The sequence below is a fragment of the Cornus florida genome, unplaced genomic scaffold (assembly GCF_030987335.1).
Source record: "Cornus florida cultivar Cherokee Brave unplaced genomic scaffold, ASM3098733v1 CherokeeBrave_3.0.0_Hap2_Chr11, whole genome shotgun sequence".
Lineage (NCBI taxonomy): Eukaryota > Viridiplantae > Streptophyta > Magnoliopsida > Cornales > Cornaceae > Cornus > Cornus florida.
The window spans coordinates 130,274,682-130,296,522 of record NW_026775581.1 but is presented as its reverse complement, the minus strand read 5'-3'; the positions used below and the strand labels follow the sequence as shown (position 1 = coordinate 130,296,522).

Below are 21,841 nucleotides of genomic sequence, written 5' to 3'. Positions count from 1 at the left end.
ACAGTCTATGTTCAAACCACCCCCACACCCCCCACCCCCCCCCCCCCCCCCCTCTCTCTCTCTCTCTCTCTCTTCAAAAAAAAAAACTTCTTCCTTTGACTTCCACACAATGGTCCCTTCCCTTTCCCTTCTTGCCTAATTATTTAACAATAAACTTGGGCCCCATTCCTCATTTCCCATTGCCTTCCTATTCCCACACTCAAACTTCCCTTATAAATATATCACCCTTTCCGTCACACTCTCATTCATCACACAACTCTCTCTCTCTCTCTCTCTCTAAACATATAATATCTCCTCATCATGGATAAATTACCAAAATGCCAAGCAAATTATGTACCTCTCACTCCCCTCACCTTCTTGAAGAGAGCCTCTATGGTTTATGCCAACCGTACCTCTGTCATATACGCCAGAGTCCGCTTCACGTGGCGCCAAACTCACGACCGTTGCTGCCGCCTTGCTTCCTCTCTCCGATCCCTAAACGTCCTCAAGAACGATGTGGTTAGTATTACAAATCATAAATTACTTAACTATCTCCATTAACTCTTTATTAGACATGAGCTCGTACTTATATACATGGATGGTTTTGGTTTGATTATACAGGTATCTGTGCTTGCTCCTAACATCCCAGCATTGTATGAGATGCATTTTGCAGTGCCAATGGCAGGTGCAGTCCTCAACACAATCAACACCAGACTCGATGCTAAGAACATAGCCACCATTCTCCGACATTCCGAAGCTAAGGTTTTCTTCATCGACCACCAGTACGTTCCTTTAGCCAGCGAAGCCCTCCGGTTACTAATGGCCGACCCAAAATCATCCATGCCACTGGTCGTAGTCGTCGACGACATTGACACGCCCACCGGTGTCCGGCTAGGCGAGCTGGAATACGAGCAGCTGGTCCATAATGGTGATCCCGGGTACATCCCCAACGAGATCGAGGACGAGTGGGACCCGATTGCCTTGAATTACACGTCCGGGACTACGTCGGAGCCGAAGGGGGTTGTGTACAGCCACAGAGGGGCTTACCTGAGCACGTTGAGTCTGATTCTGGGTTGGGAAATGGGGAGTGAACCTGTGTACCTATGGTCACTCCCCATGTTCCATTGCAACGGGTGGACATTCACGTGGGGAGTGGCCGCCCGCGGTGGGACCAACGTGTGCATACGCAACACCACTGCCCAAGAAATGTACGCGAGCATTACGATGCACAACGTGACACACATGTGCTGTGCGCCTATTGTTTTCAACATCCTACTGGAGGCCAAGCCACACGAGCGCCACCATATTGCCACCCCGGTGCAAGTGCTCACCGGAGGAGCGCCACCTCCGGCATCTCTTCTCGAAAAAATCGAGCATCTTGGATTCCATGTTGTCCATGCTTATGGCCTCACGGAGGCCACGGGCCCGGCATTAGTGTGTGAGTGGCAAACCAAGTGGAACGCCCTGCCGCGCCAGGATCAGGCAAAACTAAAGGAGCGGCAGGGTGTCAGCATACTGACACTGGCTGATGTTGATGTCAAGGATTCGGAAACAATGGCAAGCGTGCCGCGCGACGGAAAGTCAATGGGAGAAATCATGCTACGAGGTAGCAGCATCATGAAAGGGTACTTTAAGGACGAAAAGGCCACCGCGAAAGCGTTCCGTGACGGGTGGTTCGTGACCGGAGACGTCGGGGTGATCCACCCAGATGGGTACTTGGAGATCAAGGACAGGTCTAAGGATGTGATCATATCAGGTGGTGAAAATATAAGCAGCGTGGAGTTGGAGTCTGTGCTTTATAGGCACCCCGGGGTGCTGGAGGCGGCGGTGGTGGCAATGCCGCATCCCCGGTGGGGGGAGACCCCCTGCGCTTTTGTTGTGAAGAATAGCTCCGGTGGTGGTGTGAATGAAGATGATATCATTGCGCATTGCCGGAAAAACTTGCCGGGGTACATGGTGCCAAAGGTGGTGAAGTTCTTGGAGGAGCTACCCAAGACTTCAACGGGCAAAATTCAAAAGTACCAACTGAGGGCACAAGCCAAGAGTCTGGTGGTGGTGGCAGAGAATCAAAGTAGCAAGAAGTCAACTCAAGTCAACAGGAAACAACCAGCTAGAAACAAGGATCAACTACCTCATGAACACCATATCCTTGCTTTGTCTCGTCTTTGAACTACTTGAGATTATATATATATATATATATATTAATTAATTAATAATCATAGTAAGACTCTGTACAGAACCTATATATGTTGAGAATTAGTAATCCTTAAGGTAATGGGTTATCATCCAATGCTCCAATGATTTTGTGTACGAAGACATTAATTCTACCAATAATATTGATTTCGTCTTGATTTCTGCTATTCACACACAATATACACACAAGGATTATAGATATAACAATAACTAAAAACACAACACAATAATATTGATTTTTTTAGATGACATTTCAATGGTAATAAATTATAATGCACATAATTATTAATTTATTCAGAATTAAACAATTAAAGAAAAATGCATAGGACGACAGTATTATGACAGTTTTGCAGAAAACACAGCTTCACATATATCACTATGTCTTTTTATTATTTTTTAGAAGTATATACTTATCATCGAATGAATTAAATCTAGCAATAATATTGATTATGTTGAATCAATATGATTTTTTTCTAATTAATTCAAATGGTTCTTTAAGAAGAGGATAATTAATATTATGTAATAAGCTAGGATTAACCTAATGATATACTACTATGTGCTTAGTTTTTAGGGACGTCCTTCATGTCTAAAATAGAAATTGGCACAAGTAGTAATGATACAATGTGTTACCATGAGTTACTTATGCTGTCACAAGTTGTGGTAGTTGAACTGTCATTGATAATAATACATCAAACAAATGTACTTTTTGTTCATCTAGTTAAAATGTACAATTTGTTTTTGAAAAATTTAAAAAGAATAGATGTTCAAAAGATGACTTATCACGATGTGCATCAAGATATCAATCCACACATGTTTAAAATTAATTAGATTTATTTGATTGTTGTAAAAAAATAATTAAATAAAACGATCATGGGTGGGTACAAAACTCAAAAATATATATATATATCAAAAAATTAGAAAATTAATAAATAAAAAAAAAAAAGGTGGGGAAGCTCAAGAATTATATATCAAAAATCGAAAAGTTAGTTGTTGAATCTGCATCTTGACCTAGTCATGCACCTAGCCCAAGAGTGTTAAATTAATACCAAAACATACCCAAGTTGGTGAGCCATGTTGAAAACAAGAGAAAAGGAAAAAGAAAATCCCTACTAACTAATTGGAAGTACGTATTTGTATTCTTTTGATGCCATCTCATGAATGGAATATACGGGGGCTAAGTTACATAATTATTTTTGATCCAGTGTTGTTCTTATATTTCATTTGCTTTTGTTTTCGTGAGTTCGTGTAATTTGAATTTTATCGTTTTCGTACTCCCGCATTTGAGTTCGTTCTCGCTCCTTCTCTCTCTCTGCATGAATTAGATGGAGTCAGTGTAGCATTCAACATAAATATACAACCAAGTATGCAATGCTGTTAAATAATTAAATTAAAAAAATACTTTAATACTCTTATTATTATCAACTGATTAAATGCGATTCATTAAATAAATCACTTTTCCCCTTTTTTGTTTTTTTTTTCCTAAGATATAATTAATTAATAAGCAGGAAAGTCTTTCTAGTCAATTTAATTGAGTTCTGCACCAAACAACCATTAACACGAGAAGATGAAAATGCAACAAACTAGGTCCGAAATTTGGTTCATTCTTAACCAATGTCCTTCAATATCTTTAAACTAGTTCCGACTATAGATATAGCAATATATATATATATATATATATATATACACATACTACGTATATCATGTGGGGAAGACACATAAATAAATCACATGCAGTGGAGTGGGGCCATTATTAACTGATTTGAAAAGGCTGCACATTCACAATTCTCTTTGTTTTTGTCTGCTTTAACATAGAATAACATTCTAACTTATATTATATTTTAATACCGTATACTAGTTACCTACAGTTGTCTACTTTAATAAAGAATAATACTAAATCAACTCATATAATAATACCATATATATATATATATATATTTGCTCAAATTAATACCATATACAGCAGTTAAATACCACTTCCTATCATATTACTAGACATCTCTGTTTTCCTAAATATTTTAGAAAATATGCATTTAATGCATTATTTAATTTTGAAAATTCGAACGTTGACATAGTATTTCGTGCAAAAAAGAAGAAGTATTTCTTAATACTTTAAAGGGGGTTATGTGCAATACTGAAAGTTGAGGTGGGTAATATTTGATCCTGAAAGTTGAGTGGAGTTTTGCAGTTTAACTATATATATATATATATATATATATATATATATTATCAATTTGGAAAATTTTGAAAACTTTCACATTTCAAATGGAATAAGTTTTTTTTTTTTTTTTTTTAAGATACGATAGAACGGAAAGAGTAATTAATTGATTTAAAAATTAAAAGAATTACAGAGGCTTGTGATAACATAATATTCTTTTTCATCTCAGAGAAGATTAAAGAATTCGAGTGAAAGACCCTTTTTTTTTGGCTATGATACTATACTAGAATCTTTTTTTCTTTTTTTCCTGATACTATTTATACCATAGTTGACACGTTTATACTTTTTAGTGTATGTACTGTGTATTGACCACATAGATGTATATATATATAGTTTTTCACACATAGATGTGTATATATATATATATATATATTGAAAGGTAATGTATGGACGATATAAAAACTCAAAGTTACGCTGTTTTTAACGACATGACTTGACTTCTCATAAGGTTAGTCGTCCACAAATATAACAACCACAATCAATACTCTTAAGAAACTAACAATGCATTACAAAAACAAACAAAATAGATCTTTTCGACAATAATTTCAACATTTTTCACAATTAATATATAAATTTTATGTTTAATCTGATTTGAAACAGAAGGGAAAAAAAGTCAATTTATTAACACCATAATCCATTAAAACCTGAAGCATGGATTTGTAGTTGTATATAGATTTAATATGTTTAGTTGAGTGACATTGAGAATAAAATTATTAATTGTTGAGAAATAAAATTAGTAATTAATTGATGAAATTGATTCCTTGTGAATATTATTATTAAATTAGTTAAGGCTGAAATAAAACATGAAAGTAGGTTGTGGGAAAGAGACAACGTGAGAATGGACTCCAAGGCAACGTGACCCATGCCATGCCATGACTGGACCAACTCGTGAATCACACGACTCAGTGACTGACCCATTCTTACTCGGTTTTGCAGTTGGGGCTTTTAATTCTCTGTGGACCGTAATGAGTAGATGGTCAATTTTGAGGTTTTGGTTGGTTCAGTTACCAGCTTTTGTTTTCTTCTAAGATAGTCCTCACAACTCCACTACTCCATGTTTAACAATGTTAACCTTTTCTTGATGAAAAATGTGGTAGTACTAGTAGGTCAATAGTTTCGGCATACATGAACACACTCATGTTAATAGATTTAATCATTTAACACCTAAAACATCCATAGACATGAAATCACTGTCAATACTTTCAGCACACATGAATACACTCGTGCACAAAAAATTTAGTATGCTTACATGGAGCTCAAGTTGTGGACGCTAGGGCGGGAGGTTTCATTTTCATCCACTGGGTATGTGGATTGCCTTGTGAAGAGTGAATTGAGTGACCGGTTTGATGTTAGCGACTGATTGTTATAGTAGTTGGTTTCGAGGAGTCAGTAGGGACTGCCCTTCATCTGTCCTCTCTTCAACTGGACTGGTCAAGATCAAAAGGAGGCAGGAAGTCCCCACACAGTAGGTGGGCTTCTACAAAACATGGATTGGATCAAAACTTAAGATTTTGGGCTTTTTTGTTGGGTTGCGCTTACTAAGTCTATAACATAGTTCCAGGTGCATTAGTAGATATTATTTCAGGTGCAATAATAATATATATCATCTCTGCTGGACCGATTTCCATGTAGCCAGTGATGTTTGCGTTTGAAGGCACCCAATCATTGCCTTACATTTGAAATTAGAAGAATTTCAGTTAATAATAAGAGTACCAAAAGTGTGTTTCACCGAAAGATAAGGCAGTCGCCCACCAGCAAAGATCAAACTCGTTACACCTGTATCCACCCCATTAACAGGCTTCATCTAAGACTTCGTAATTGGGAGAAGATATATCACCAACTTACATTTGAATACTCTCATCTCAATTTAAGGATCATGTTTTCTTCAACCTTATTATTTTACTAGTTGTAATTTTTAGGCCAAATTTTAATGGAGACCCTCAACACCATTCTCCGATTAGTTTGGTTATTATTCTTCGTGTGCGTGTATATATATATATATATATATATATTCAACACTTCCAGTTGATCATTTTCAAAGTCACTTACATTACAGCGCCACAAGCAAGCAAAAAATAATAAATTCATTAAGAAAGCCATGGATAAGAGATTGATTCACAGATTGGGACAAAGACAATACTTAAGAACAGCATGTTGCAGCCCGGGTTCCTTCCGCTGGTCTGTCCACAAGAACCATCCCGGCTGGATTTTGAGCAGGCTGAGCTCTGGGCAATCTCTTTGCTGTTTGCACCAAAAAAAACAAAAATGACGTCAATTCCACTATCATGGCAACAACAAAAGCAGATTAAGGATAAAATAAGATGAAAAAACACAGAAGCCTTTCATGAAACGTATCATTGAATTAACAGCAGTTTTCGCAGCAAAAAGAAAATTTAGAAACTCACCTATTTCATAGAAAACATCATTGACATTAACAGCAGTTTTGGCAGACGTCTCCAAGAAAAAAAGACCATTTTCTTCAGCATATAAACGTGCCTCCTGCAAAAAGTTTTAGTATACAAACATTCATTATATATCTCAAACAAAGGACAAATCTTAGAAAGAGGATTAAATTGAATATATGACCATACATGGATGTTTGTTGCCACTTGGAGAAATTCACTTAACAGGATTCTCAAAAAAAAATTGCAGTGAATAAAATTTGCAACATAACCATTCAGATATAAAGCAAGTCAGGTAGCAATGACTATTAAAAGTCAAAAAAACAATATCACAATATCCTCTGGTTTCATAGAAATAATACTCTGATTTCCATTTCATATATTAAACATAATACAAACCACCAAAAGGTTCTACATTTTGTGCAAAGACAATTAATATTCAATTCCTTGGAGGGGTGCGTGTTTAAGCTTCTGCAACAAAAGTTATAAAACCACCCCAAAAGTGACCATTGTTCAGTCAAACATTCACTTATCCCTCAGATTTAAAATTTTTTACTCTATTAAAGTGTGCATGAAAGGACATCCCCACTCCTTCCTAAACAGTGTTTGGAAAAGTAGGAGGGAAAAGAAAGGAGAGGTTAGCATTAGTTATAAGAGAAAGGAGAAGAGAAGAGAGGAGAAGATAGTTCATACTTTATTGTGTCTGGAAAAACTAAAGAGGAAAAGGAAAGGATAGCAATAACCTCAACTCATGTTTGGAAAAGGTGAAAGAGAGAAAAGAAAGGAGATAATAGTATGAATTACTATTAAACCCATTGCAGCGATACTTAAATATTCACAATATTTGCATCATTCATGGACCATTCATTGTTCATATTCAATAGCAGACTACTGCTCTTTACTCACATGGAATAGCCGTTTAGTAAGATTGAACAAAACGAAAGAGAATAACATGATAGTCTCTCCCTCCATTTTTTAAACCAAACACAAGATAGTCTATTCCTCCACCTCCTTCCCTTTCTTCTCCTTCCAACTCCATCCATCCAAACATAGCCTAAAGATTAAGGCCAATGTTTTCCAAAAGCACTACTGCAATCTATAAGAAGCCCAAGAAAGAGAAAATTTTAAGAGGCAATGAAAGTTGGTTCAATTTTAAACGCCAGGCCCACTTGGGGGCCTTGCTTTGTTGAGTTTTAGTACAAGAATGTCCTATTATGCTGCTAATAAGTTTTATATAGGTATTTTGCTATTTTTGCATAAAAATACTACACACCTCGACTGAGTAAGCTGAATGAGTTAGACAACTATTTAAAAAAGAGTTCTAATACATTTAAAAATGTTAAAATGGACCATCAAATTGTCATACCAATTGACCAGCAATTACATTCTCATAGTTCAGTTGTCGTATACTTTTTGGTCTGTGCTCATTTTTATATTACCGAAGCAGTAGTTGTCTATGGTCATAGTTAAATCAGAATTTTTGTAGGTCTGTAATGTAGTAGTACTGTAGTAGTTTAAAAGGTATAAAATGTTGGATGGTTAAGAAACAACATGTTCATTAAGCGAGCATTGTGGAAATCTCAAATTAAGTGAGCATTGTGGAATCTTGATATTGAGATGGATGCGGTAAGATGAGAAAAGTTCAATTAGATTATATCCATGAAATGGATGAAGTAGCATCCACTGGTGGTAAAGTGAGAAAAAATCAACTAAAATGATTTAACCTTGTGAAGATAACTATATCCTAGGGCTACAAATGAAACGAGCTGAAATGATTTAACCTTGTGAAGATTACTATATCTAGGGCTACAAATGAACCGAGCTGTTCATGAACAGCTCGGGCTTGGCTCCTTAAAAACTCGGCTCGGGGCTCGTTCATTTAGTATACGAGCCGAGCTCGAGCTCAATTTTAAGGCTCACATAGTAAACGAGCCGAGCTTGTGCAATGCTAAGCTCAGCTCATGAGCTCGTGAACAGACTCGTTTAAATAAAATATAATATATTTAAATTATTATATGTAAAAACCTAGCCCATATATATATATATATATAAGTTTAGCCCAAGTTCATTTATACATCTATTGGCACAATTAGTACGTGTATTTGGGAAGCCCATCTTACAAATAAAAAATAAAATCCAATTATTTAAGTAGTCCATCATCTCAGCCCTTGGATCAATTTGATAAGGGTTACTTAAAAAACCCTAACCAAAACACGCAGCCACAAGAAGCAAGCTTGCCAAACAACGAGCCACTGCCCTCGGTAATCCTTCCAATCCCACTGTTCTTCAACTCCACCGGCAACTCCCACCGTCCTTTGCCTCCACCAGTGACCTCCAGGTTAGCTCTCTCTCTCAATCTGAAGCTGATAATATTGTTGATGGATGGGAGATTGCTGGCTGGAATTTGAATATGGGGAAGGAGATGATGATGACTACAAAACATTGGTAATTAATCGGTGAACGCGACGGAGATGGTGGCGATATTTTTTGTAGGAAATCCATTTGATGTTATATAGGATACTTGATTCATTATATATATATATAGTCACGAGCTCGAGCTTCTCAAAAAATTACCGAGCCGAGCTCAAGCTTGGCCTAGCTAAGCTCATCCGAGCCCGGGCATCTCTCTGTCCTTAACGAGCCGAGCCCAAAAAGCCTAAAGCTCGGCTCGGCTCGGCTAGGCTCATTTGCAGCCCTAACTATATCAATGAGAAAGAGAGACATGATCCACATGAAGGATAATGCTAGAGAGAGGAAAGACCAATTTTAACATTAGTTCAGATAGTAAAGGAAGATGTGATAAAGTGGGGTTTAACTAAAAGTTCTTGCTTTAGATAGAGCTAAATAGCCAAACAAAATTTATATAGTTGACCCCAAATAGTTGGGACAAGGTGTTGTGACTTCAGTATATAAGTTCAATTAGTCAAAATTTTTAAGTGGACTTGAATGTTTTTAGAATTAGTTTTAACTAAAAATGTATACTATCCTTGAAAAGCTTTTAATCCCATGAAAACCAAGTTTTACAGAAATGTTACAAAAATGGTGCACCTCACGAATTGTGTGACACATTTTTAACCATAAATGTGATACCAGCAAAATTGCAGGAGTGGTCTTTAGAGCTTATTCTTCTTAATCTTCTTTATATTCTCCTTTAGTTACCTACACCTTTTAAACCTTAAAAAAACACACACCAGATCTATTTATTACCTTACCAGTTACTGCCCTTAAGAATGTCCACAAGATTACCGGCCTAAACCATCCAACTCTAACACCCATAAAACCAAAATCAGCCCAACAGGCTATTCATGAGTTACCATTCAGAGTCCTAGAAAAACCTCAAAACTAGTCTATATTCTTAGAAATCCCATTTATCTAATACCAAATCTTAAATAGCCTGTGTCTAAAAATTCCACCAGTAATTTCTCCGAATTTCCAATAAAAATGCATTAGAATCTAGTCAAATTCAACCCCTTTCGATATATGGAGCTTTCAATTTTTCCTCCACATGTAGTTGGTCCTAAATCTAGAAGTTTAACAAGTTCTCCTTAACCTAACTCGACCATAAAATCAATTGTAGGAAGCCCTGTTATTAAATTTACAATGCTGTCCTTATCAGCGCTAATAGGAGTGTTTCTCCACAATTTCCAACAAATAAGCATAATTGCTAGGCACAATGGTAAAAACTCGAGCCAACAAGCGTGAGAACATGGGTTCGAGTCGGCCCACTTAGTCTAAACTCCAATCTCCCCTCCCACCACTCCACATAAGTCCATACACGGGGTAATACTCTTTTTTTAACGTGGCGGACTAAAAACCCAATGGGGTTTGACGGTTCATCAACTCCTCCTCAAGATTCAATAGAATCTCAAAAATGATGAAATTGGAGTGGCTTACACAACAAATAGGGATCACATGGCGATTGGAAACATGGTATTCTCTCAACTCCAAACAATATAACATTTTGTAGCCAATTAATTCAAACCTCCAGATTAAAAAATTGTTATCATGTACATATCAATCAGAAGTAACAGAATATCTTAATAATTCATAAAGGTGTGAATAAGAAAGTCCTTCCAATACTCAATAGAGGCAGGACCTGCTTACGGCAAAAATCAGTGGCCACTGAACATCTTTAAAAGGAAACAATGGCGAAGATATGTCTTATATGAAAAGCAATATTAATCATCCTTGAACTATGCATCCAATTCCACATATGCCAAATAACAGAAAATATCATGTCATCAGACTTACTTCAGCCGTCACTTTCCTCTTATCTTCCAAATCAGCTTTGTTCCCAGCGAGTGCTACTACCATGTTAGGATTACCTGTAACAACCCCAAGAAGGTCACAAAATTGAACAAGTGACTCAGAAAAACTCATCCACACAGAAGTTTTCCTATACGGTTAAAAACATAGAAGAAGTTGAATGCATCATAAAATGAAAAAATCCTTCAATAAAGGAAACATCATAGAGAAATAAGATAATGAATTGTATGGTTCTTGGGCTCGGTATGATAGAATTTTTTTTTTTTACGAGAATAAATTCCTCTGTTTGGATTTATAGAGCAATTTCTTTGTTTCTCTAAATCTTGCGATGAAGCAAAAGATTGAAAGGAGAAAAATGCATATTCTATTTTCTAATTTGCTTGAGTGATCAACCCTACACACCTTGCTTCTGAAGTTCTTGCACCCACTTCTTAGCCCGTGTAAATGAATCCTAAATAAAAAAGAAAAGAAAAGAAATTCAATCAATAAAACCAAGGAAAATAAGAATATTACACATTTCAAGTAATATACACTGACGGGAAATATAAATTATAATACAAGTCAAAATAACCAATAGTTTGTAACATTGAAGCGTTCACTGAAAATCAGAAACTGCTTCTACTTTCAGTTCAGAATAAGACTGAATAAACCATGAATAAAAAATAAACCAATTATTTAACCATCACCATTATCATTAACTATTTGGCACTTAACTATACATATACATACACAAATACATGTACATGTATGTATACAAACATATATATATATGTGTGTGTGTGTGTGTGTGTGTGTGTGTGGATATAATGAGAAGCGAAGTGTTTGAACGAACCGTGCTAGTAATGTCATAGACGATGACAGCAGCAGCAGCGCCTCTGTAGTACATGGGGGCCAAGCTATGGTACCTCTCTTGGCCAGCCGTGTCCCAGATCTCGAACTTCACGGTGGCGTCGTTCACCGCCAGCGTCTGCGAAAAGAACGCCGCTCCGATCGTCGATTCCTATGATCACCATCATCGTTCATGATCATTATTAATTAATTCAACAAAAACAAATTAAAAATTGAAGAAAGCAAGAAAGGTAATGAACAAACCCTAGAATAGAAAAGTCAAAATAAATGGTCGAACAAGAAATTGCAACACCAATCAGTACCTGGAATTCGAGGAATTGGCCTTTGACGAAACGCAAGACGAGGCTCGATTTACCAGCTCCCATGTCACCGAGCAGAACCTGAAGAAAAAAAAGAAAAGGATTGGAATTCAAAGAGAATATAATCAAAATCATGAGTATATATATTATATATATATATATATATAAATGAATGTATGTATGTATCGTATATTGGACTGACGAGCTTTGCATTGAGATTGTTGTGACCCATCGTCGCCGTGGAATGCTATCGTCGTTGTGGAATGCTATCCCAAAGATCGAGAGAGAGAGTTGTCAACTACCAGGGGTGTAGACGTAATTAAGGGGGGGAAAGAAGAAGACAAATGGGTCTTTGGCTTTGTGTAAATGCAAACTTCGCTTACGAGGCCTTCAAAGTAACGAAGAAGGCTGCGGAAACTGCTTCTTTTGGATTTTATCACCGACGTCAAATGTCAATACATACATGTGAATATACACACACTATATATATATATATATATTTATTATTTATTATACACACTATATATATATACATATATATATATATTTACATTTTACACATGAGGGACAATCACGGGACACTAGTCACTGCATCTTTTAGTGGTAATTATGTACAAATATTGAGGCGTGCGAATTCCATACTTGGTACTAAAATTCATTTAGCGAAACAGCCAAATTTTTATACACTTTATTCTACTAAATTACCTATCAACTTTCCCACCATCTCATATAATCAGTGACCCACTCAGAGAAGGAGGAGCGGCGAACAACAATAATATATAATCGAGTAGTATGGTTAGGAATTGAGTGGGAGTATTTTTTAAATTTTTATAAATTTTATAAGTAATTTTATAAATAAATAAAAAATTAGTGAGGGAGCTGGCCCGTTGAACTCTTAGTGGATCCAACACTCCATATAATTTTATTCTATAATATTTTGAGGTACGTTTTGCAGTGAGATCGTTTTAATATTAGTTGTGTAACAATGTAATTTGTGCATTATTAATATTTTTTTTTGCCAAAATATGCTAATTTGGAGGGCTCATGGTAAGTGTCAAGAGGTAGACTTCATAGTCTCAATACTATATACTCCTCCCTTTAAAATTTTTGTCTATCTTTTTATTTTGGGATGTCCAAAATATATGTCTGTGGAATATTCCAAAATATATTCCAATTCCAAAAATGAATAAACTATTTTTTCTATAACATTTTCAAATTATTCTTTTGACATTGAGTTGATTAAGCAAGCGCATTAATTACGGAGTATTCCTTTATCTTTTAAAAAAATTTACTCTTGTTAATATAATTAAAAAAGTATTAAAAATTCAATATAAAAAAAAAAAGTTGGATTCCTCAAACACCCCAAGAATTTCGGGCAGAGGAAATATATATATATATATATATATATATATATATATATATGTACTATTTTTTATAACATTTAAAAACTATTATTTTGACATTGACTTGTGCACTAATTTCTGAATATTCTTTTATCTTTTAATAAGAATAAATTTAAAATTTACTCCTACCAATATAATAAGAGAAGTACTAAAAATTCACTACCATAAAATGTTGGATTAAAATTTCGAAACATATATATTGAGTAATGATTTATTTTCCACACTAAACATGTTACCTAGATACAATATAATTTAAGTGTTACGTAAAAAAATAATTATAAAAAAAAACAATTAAAAGAATCATATCCCAAAGTTATTTTGGTGTGGAAATAATTTTTTTTTTTTTTTTTTTTTCTTTTTTTTATCAGGTGGGCATTTGCCATAGAGAGACATTAAGTTATTAACGACTCGTTTGGGGCTGTTGGACTTGAAGAAGTTTGTCTCTTGCTCTCTGACATAAGCCCAATTGCATGATGATCGAGAACACTTTCCTAGATCAGTCCTTGTTCACTAAAGGTTATCAAACGGGTATATTGCCCATATTTGGGACGGAGCGTTTTATAGGGCTAAATCGAAAAAACCATACGCATTTTCAAGAAGTGGGAGCACTAAAGCCCAAAAAGAAAATCAATTATAAGATAGATATACATATGATTAGAACAAAACATTAGCACTGAGATTGAAACAAGGGTCCATTCGTATTCCTTTCGAAATTTTGTATTCTCTTAATTCTTGAGAACTGATTTGACCAAAAACTTTTAAAAAACCAAACTAAGATCAGATTAGGCTTCTAAACCTATGGACCGACCAATATAACGTTTAGAACAACAATACACAAACTACCTCAGTAACATTGACAAACAATTGTTTTCTTATAACGTTTTTCTTGTTTTTAAACAGACAAATATAAATTTATTTTCCATGAAGGAAGAAAAAATCAACAGTATGATTGAATGAATAGAAACACACAACTAGTATTTCTTTCTTTCATCATTTGTAGAGATATCTCACATCCTTGAGATTTGGAGCGGAACTGTGGCGTCAAGAGCTTCGCCTTTAAAAGAGAGTAATTGGATCTTCTCCAAGCCACCGACTCTCTCCGTGAGATGCCTCTTACAATTTTCCGCAGCCATAACTCCAGCTGAGTAGGCCCCGTGTACAGAACCCTGGTGCTCCAAACTAACAGCCTCACCTCCGAAGAAGAGATTACCCAGAGGGGCTCGAAGCCTATCATACAGATCTTCGGACTTTCCCACCACATCATACGAATAACATCCAAGGGAGTTCGGGTCTGTTCCCCAACGTGATACAAGATACTGTACCTGTATGAATGAATAAATGAGTGAGTGAATGAACAATAATGCAGGTGTTCAAAGCATCTTTGCATACTTGAAGCAACCATGGAAAGATTAACAAATGCTGATTAGATTGATTCAAGTCAGAGATATATGAGGCTAATGAACTTACAGGCTCGGTTGCATCAGGAAACATTTTCTTGAGTTGCAGCATTACCAAATTTGCAGCAGCCTCATCAGACAGCTTCTCATAGTCATAAGCAAATCTTCCAGCAACCATATAGACAAGGACAGGATGACCTGTTGCTTTGTGGAGGTTGAGAAAATACCCACAGGCATATGACGTGGGCCCGACAATGCCTAATAGTTCTACATTTGGCCAAAAGACATTATCAAATCGTAAAGCAATCTTGTTTTCATTGCCAACACCAATATCTGAAATTGCAGTATTTTTCCACTCCGGCAATTTCGGCTCAAACTCAATTAAGTTAGCTTTGAGAACACCAAGCGGTACAGTAATAATGGCTGCATCTGCAACAAAGTGGTTCCCATCCTCAAGCTTGACCATCACCTTATTACACCCGTTAAATATCTTTGCAACCCTAATAATAAAGATTAAGGGAAGGAATTAAACTAAAATCAAACCTAACAAACTCCATGAGACAATTTAATTTCCTCAATCATATAAATAGAGTAATTAACTTTCGTCCAACAAAAGAACAAAACTAAAACATTCCAGCATAAAAAAAAATTACATTGGTCAAGTTTATATTTTAGTGTAGAAAAAAACAAGTTACAAATATGGAGGGTAGAAAGAAATCATCAAGACAGTTACATTTCATTAATTAAATTCAAACTCAAGCGAATCAGTGTTTGTATGTGCAAGGACCACACCAGAAAATCAAATACCCTAGGAAATTAGAAATGGGGAAAAACCAAGAGCTTTTGCAAAAGCTTTCACTTGTAAAGCATCATTATGTTGGCTCTCTAATGGTAGGACCGGTAGGATACAACAATGACTACAACATGTTAAGGTCTGTTTGGGCCTCAAGGGACTGGTTTTACATGGCTTGTGTTTACAGTCACTTGATTTGCACATAAATAAGGCCAAAATAATAATAATAACCACTGTTCTTAGACTCAATGTTGGCAATTCTTGCCTCCTCTGTAAATCAAATGATAAAATAGGGCAAGACCAAACCAGAACCACCTCTTGATACTTCCAAACAGCCCCTAGAATTGGTTTTTACCCCCACAAACAGATTCAGAAATTGGGGTATGTTGAAGATAGCTTCAATCAGAGAATATCCTCCACCTATAATTTATAAGCTTTCTTTAACCAACATTAAAAAATGAAAAGATAAATTGACATGTCTTTTGTAAGTAATTATATCTTTAAAACTCCATAAGTGTTGTTTTCCTAGTGCCTTGCTGAATTCTTCTTTTAAAAGCCAAATCAAAGGCCAGATGTAGATTACTGAATTCTTCTTTCAATAACTTTCCATTATATCGTTTTATTCAATTTCATGCTACTTTATATAAATCCGACTGATTTTTTTGGGTCACACAATGCTATACAGTATTGCTTGCTTACAACATCCTGAAATCGCCTGTCTCAAAAAAAATTCACAAGCATGTAGCTTTTGTAGCATTATTAAACAATGGGACACACGACTTCTGTTGTTCAGAAATTATGAAACCATACCGGTGATTCAAGCGTATATCAATATCTTCTGCAAGAGCCTTAATTAGAGGGTAATAACCTTCAACCATAAGTCCATGACCACCAGAAAGAACATGCTCCTGTACACCAAAAAAATAACCCATAGCACGTAAGCACTAATGTGATGAAAATAATTACAAACAAATCAATTTCACCCCATCTGATGTACCCCAAGAACCCCAATTATTCACATGTATGCACACTTTCCAGCAAACTAATAGTTTATAAACTTCCCTCAAATTCCAACACATTTAAGTTATTTGTGTTAACATATAAATAAATATGAATATGTAACAAGAAAATATATGAAAAAAAACCAGTACACTTGTGGGACGTTGAGTGCGTGCAGTGGGATACTAACTTTTGGTTCACACTTGCACTTTAGGCTTGCTAGCAAAAACTTCTACTATTGCACCAAGCAATGATCTCCCGAAAGAGGCAATTGTGTATATACATAAATTTGGCAGAACCAAGTAGGAAATTTTCTTTTTTCAATTTTGATAGTTTGAACCGAGTAGGAAAATTGTATCCTTCCAATATAAAATATTTAAAGAGAAATTAACTTTAACTTTTATATTTCACAGTAATTTTTATATTAAGTTCATATATTTCACGCTTCTTTCTGGTCAGTAGCAATTAAGATTTTAAATATGATGACATATTTATTTAAAATCTATAATAAAAATGTGCTCTAAGAAATATATTAACACGGCAGAAAACATGAACGGATGCTATAGCCCACATAAAAAAGAGGAGCAGTTTAAGACAATTAAACAATAACAAAAAAAATATTAAATATTAACTTGCCTGATCCCAACTTTTCAGAGATATCATATCCGCATCTGCGGCAAACCAAGCTTCCATTCTACAGATGTACCATTGTAGCACTTCCTGGGCAATTCCTTCTTGTCTACATAAACTTAAAAAAATTGTTAATAACTTGTATAGATCGTGTATTGCAAGAAAAAAGAGTCATTATCCAAAATTCCTTCATTTCTTATACCTTAATTCTGGATGTCTGTCCAACACAATTGATATTGCCTGAATTATGGACATGTCGTTTGTATGTTCATCCCTTACTTTCTCCGTCTATAGATTTCCATATACAAATCAATAGTCAGCCAAGCGGTGTTGCATAAAATGCATAATTACAAAAATTTCTAGCAAGATTTTTCCCTAGTAAAGAGCATACCTCTTTGAGAATTCTCCCGAATGCTTCTCCAACTTCAATAACCATTTGTTGAGGAACTCGGCGGCCATCCATATCAAAAAGGGAATAACTGAAAGGATCAAATCCAGATAATCAAGATATTAATTCTAACTGAATACAAAAGAAACTGTAATTATATGGAAATTTTCGTTGGAGTACTATTCTAAAACAGCTATGATTTACGAAAACTGATGCAGATCACTGAATAGTTCTGCTAGAACATTGATAGATAATATCCCAAACCTTATCATATAAATTCCATTCTAATGCTTTATTTTTAGATGTTTTTAAATTAACTATTATACTTTAAAATTTATGTGAAGAAATTTAGCCTTGATTTGCAGCAGTTAGTACAGTGCAACCATATTTTATCCAGGTAAGCCAGAGAAACACTGTACAACCCAATAACTGTCCAAGAATAAAATTTAAGGCTTGCATCATGGAGAAGAAACGAGCTGATTAAGGTCAAAGGGTCCAAAAAGCGGCCAAATGCAGTGACACCATATAGAAGGAACTATGACGAGATCTCAATCTCTTTCTAGAACTGAAAACATGAGTTTAATTAATCAAATTGGTACATAACCAACCTCTTAATGTATTTGAGCCCAAATGCATTGTAGAAAGACAAAAAAGTTGAGCTAGTAATTACCTTTCCAAGTCGTGGTCATATAGCACAGAGTTGTCACCACTAGTACGGTATAATGAAAGACCTAAACAACGTATGAGCGGAGCCAAGGGATTCGCATTGCAAACACCATGCAACCTGAACAATGTCCAAATATGGAAATTAATAAGGTATTTATTAATGAATAACTTAAGTTCTGCTTCCATGATAACATACATAAATGCATCCACACAAACAAAAAAAATCAGGGAGTAACTAAACATGGTGTAACTCATGAACAAGCCACTAACTACTTGATAGAGTCCCGATAATCTCACCAACTGACTGGAGTCAGCTGGGATTAAGAACAAATCTTACAGGGTATTAGTTTTGCAATTATGTGAGTTTAAAAAATAAACTTTTGAACAGACCATAACCCAGTTTCAGAACAGGCATTGAAGGTAACTCCAATGCCACCAGTTGAAGTCTGAAGAAAATTCAACACATCAGAATTTGAAAGGCCAATTTGCTCTTTTAGTATAATGCAATAAATTAGTGACAACAATACGGATCCACCAAATCCAAGCTTAGTATATTGATTTATCAGTAGATTACTTACCCTTGCAGTAAATCATAATAATACAGCTCAATAGTAAATAAAATTCAATATCTGCAACTTAAAATGACACTAACTAGTATGGTACTAGTTAATCGAGGCCTGACTGAGAAGGTTAGACTCTTAGACGGGTTACAGAACAAACATTTAATATTATTTGTGTAAAGCGGATACGTTCATAGCCGAACTGCATTATCACACTTGACAGCCTGGACTTTTACCTCCTGCCAAGAAATTCCCCTTAACACATGCAACTTGGTATTTCTACTTTCTATCATACTAATACAATCTACTTCAGAAATGGGGATAATGTAACTTTGGAATATAGGGAGACTATACTACTCTCCAGGAGGCCAGCAATTATATGCCAAATTCTAAAAAAGTGACAATGTTCTTTCAACAATAATATCATGTATTAAAGCGTGGAGTTCAAGTTCAAGTCCGAGTTGGAAGAAGCCAGAAATTACATGACAAATTTTAGGAAGAGTGGTAATGTTCTTCCAACAACAATATCATCTATTAAATGGAACGGTTAAGTTCAGGTCCAAGTTAGATTATCCAGTAAACCATGAATAAAAGACATTGCATGATTCCCAAAATTGTAATTAACAAGAATTAACATGGATGAGTAACTGGTTAAGTAAAGCAAACAGAGTTCCACGATACACCAAAACAAATAATGCATACAAATCTTGCTCATATAAGAAAGAAATCCAGGAGAAGTATGAACTAACCATGATGCTCCCATATCTACTGGGCAACCAAACGAGTAGTCAGTGTGAATGCGACCACCAATTCTATCCCGTGACTCTAACAAGATCACCTGAACAAAATTATAACAGTAAGCCTTCGCCAATAGCAAAAAACAAGCTTAGGTTATTGCTTAAGGAAGATGTCAAATGCCGATAAATGTGCACCTTAAAAGATGCATTATGGAGAATACGTGCTGCAGCAATCCCCGAGATACCACCACCAATCACAATGACAGTAGGGGATGAGCTGTGTTTCTTTTTACTGCGCGGTGCAGAAGTGCCTAGTCATCAGAGAAATACAAATCAGCAAGGGCAGCAAATTTTCTTATGGGTATAAATTTATTATAAGAAGCACCAGACAGATTACACTTCAAGAAAAAATTACACAAACTAAAAAAGTACAAATGATATAAAAACAAACACTAACCATTCAAACTTACCGATACATATGAATGATGGATTAGTTTCAGAAGAAACCAATGAGACAATAGCCAAAACAATAAAAACTACTTTACATGTTTATACATAATTTTAATAACTGAACAATGATAGGACTTCATAACAACAATAATTAATTTCTGCCATCCTACTATGAAGGCCAACAACATTAATTATTTCTTAACATCACAAAATGAGATTTTTGAAAATAAACACTTCTATATGCGTTTGAAGTACCTGTGCTTGACACAAACAACAACAACACGAGGACAGTGTCACATAGGTTTACAACGTGTTTAGCCAGAATTCAGAAATGCACCCAGCAAGCATGGATATTGCTTTCATTTTGATTTGATCAGCAAATTATTGTTCCCAATTCAAATTCGAAAGTATAAACCCCTTGACCTTTACCTCTGTTTTATACTTAGTATTTTTTCAATTAAGTTACCATCCTCAGTGTCACAGGGGTCAACCTTACAAGAAATCATTCGGCATTAAACCGTTCAAGTCATTTAGTCACAAACTAATCAATCAATAATAACAACAACAAATAGATAATCAATAATATTTATGTCATAAAAAATAATAATTAATTCATAAAAAAAATGAAATAATAATAATAAATAATAAATTAATAAACAAAAACAAATAGATAAGCAATTCTATTTATAATTCAAACGCAAACAGCAATTCACTGTAAAAATCATGTATCAATCTAATAGCAAAAGAATCCACACTAACCATCAAGAAAATGATCGGAAATTGAATCTTTGATCTCCATTTAAAAACGAATCAACGAAGACGACAATGATGATGATGAATTCACGATGATGATGATGAGTTCACGACGATGATGATGAGTTGGGACAAATTGTTTGAATTTAAGAGAAAAGAGCGAAGATTGATTGTTTACGGTTGTATAGGAATCAAGAAATTAGAAATTAATTGGAAAGAATGATAAAGAAGGAAGATGAGAAGGCCGGCAATGAAGCGGCTGAAATTTGAAGAGCAGCGTAGTTTATCAAACCAGCTCATAATCAGCCGTGATGTTTATGATTTTGTAATGAATTGGCGGAATGTGGTAGTGAACAATGAATCGACTCAGAACAATCGATGAGTTGTGCGTCGATTGCATAGATCGATTCTTCCTGTCCTCCCTCTTTCTCTCTCTTCTTTCCTTCCCTTTTTTTTTTTTTTTTTTTTTTCTCTCTCTCTCTCTCTCTCTCTCACTAAAAATCTAAACCAGATATGAATCACCCTTTTCCCAACCCAACTGTGGTTTTTAATGAGAGGGCGATTCCAAAGGCGGCGATTTGGGGACGTTAAAAGGTAGAATTTCTCGGTCAGGGGTATAACTGGGTTTTTACAATTTTTATGAATTTGAGGCGTGCCGGTCTCAACTCTCAAGTTCCCAACGGGTAACTAATTTGTGATAGGTCGGAACAGATATTGATTTTTTTTAGTTGACATTTTCTTTTTATTTATTTTTTTTCTTATAAACAATATAATTTTCTTAAATGGAATATTTACAATAAACAAAAAGACATTATAGTTAAAATTGTATAAAAAATAATGAGAAAAGTGCTATTGTGTTTTT

General features: G+C 35.3%; 3 protein-coding genes across 4 annotated transcripts; 1 reads left to right on the top strand and 2 right to left on the bottom strand.

Annotated features, from left to right (window-relative positions):
- The first annotated feature begins 237 nt into the window (after positions 1–237).
- Positions 238–2,330, top strand: LOC132284237 (trans-cinnamate:CoA ligase, peroxisomal-like). The gene is made up of 2 exons (XM_059786321.1): positions 238–498; positions 601–2,330. Exons 1-2 carry the CDS (start codon positions 301–303, stop codon positions 2,146–2,148), a joined length of 1,746 nt encoding a protein of 581 aa, XP_059642304.1. The 5' UTR covers positions 238–300; the 3' UTR covers positions 2,149–2,330.
- Positions 2,331–6,396: 4,066 nt separating this feature from the next.
- On the bottom strand, positions 6,397–12,631 carry LOC132284990 (ras-related protein RHN1). The gene is made up of 7 exons (XM_059787140.1): positions 12,406–12,631; positions 12,207–12,284; positions 11,888–12,055; positions 11,458–11,506; positions 11,041–11,114; positions 6,793–6,886; positions 6,397–6,628 (listed from the first exon to the last, which is right to left on the bottom strand). Exons 1-7 carry the CDS (start codon positions 12,433–12,435, stop codon positions 6,528–6,530), a joined length of 594 nt encoding a protein of 197 aa, XP_059643123.1. The 5' UTR covers positions 12,436–12,631; the 3' UTR covers positions 6,397–6,527.
- A 1,806-nt stretch (positions 12,632–14,437) lies between these two features.
- On the bottom strand, positions 14,438–21,536 carry LOC132283569 (probable polyamine oxidase 4). Of its 2 annotated transcripts, none has more exons than XM_059785541.1 (10): positions 20,986–21,536; positions 19,972–20,087; positions 19,789–19,877; positions 18,484–18,597; positions 17,817–17,904; positions 17,628–17,713; positions 17,432–17,543; positions 16,607–16,704; positions 15,074–15,503; positions 14,438–14,928 (listed from the first exon to the last, which is right to left on the bottom strand). In XM_059785541.1, exons 1-10 carry the CDS (start codon positions 21,023–21,025, stop codon positions 14,614–14,616), a joined length of 1,488 nt encoding a protein of 495 aa, XP_059641524.1. In that variant the 5' UTR covers positions 21,026–21,536; the 3' UTR covers positions 14,438–14,613. The 2 variants fall into 2 exon arrangements, with proteins under 2 accessions (XP_059641524.1, XP_059641525.1); XM_059785542.1 differs by having other exon boundaries at positions 17,432–17,534; positions 20,986–21,534.
- Between the last annotated feature and the right edge of the window lie 305 nt (positions 21,537–21,841).

Excerpts from the sequence above, each read along its gene's own strand:
- LOC132284237 (XM_059786321.1), top strand. The coding sequence starts at position 301 with ATGGATAAATTACCAAAATGCCAAGCAAATTATGTACCTCTCACTCCC. Across the intron at positions 499-600 it reads ACGTCCTCAAGAACGATGTG|GTATCTGTGCTTGCTCCTAA; the intron begins GTTAGTATTACA and ends TTGATTATACAG.
- LOC132283569 (XM_059785541.1), bottom strand. The coding sequence starts at position 21,025 with ATGGAGATCAAAGATTCAATTTCCGATCATTTTCTTGATG. Across the intron at positions 17,544-17,627 it reads GACAGACATCCAGAATTAAG|TTTATGTAGACAAGAAGGAA; the intron begins GTATAAGAAATG and ends AATTTTTTTAAG. Across the intron at positions 14,929-15,073 it reads TTCCTGATGCAACCGAGCCT|GTACAGTATCTTGTATCACG; the intron begins GTAAGTTCATTA and ends TCATTCATACAG.
- LOC132284990 (XM_059787140.1), bottom strand. The coding sequence starts at position 12,435 with ATGGGTCACAACAATCTCAATGCAAAGCTC. Across the intron at positions 12,285-12,405 it reads ACAATCTCAATGCAAAGCTC|GTTCTGCTCGGTGACATGGG; the intron begins GTCAGTCCAATA and ends TTTTTTCTTCAG. Across the intron at positions 11,115-11,457 it reads GCAAGAACTTCAGAAGCAAG|GTAATCCTAACATGGTAGTA; the intron begins GTGTGTAGGGTT and ends GGGTTGTTACAG.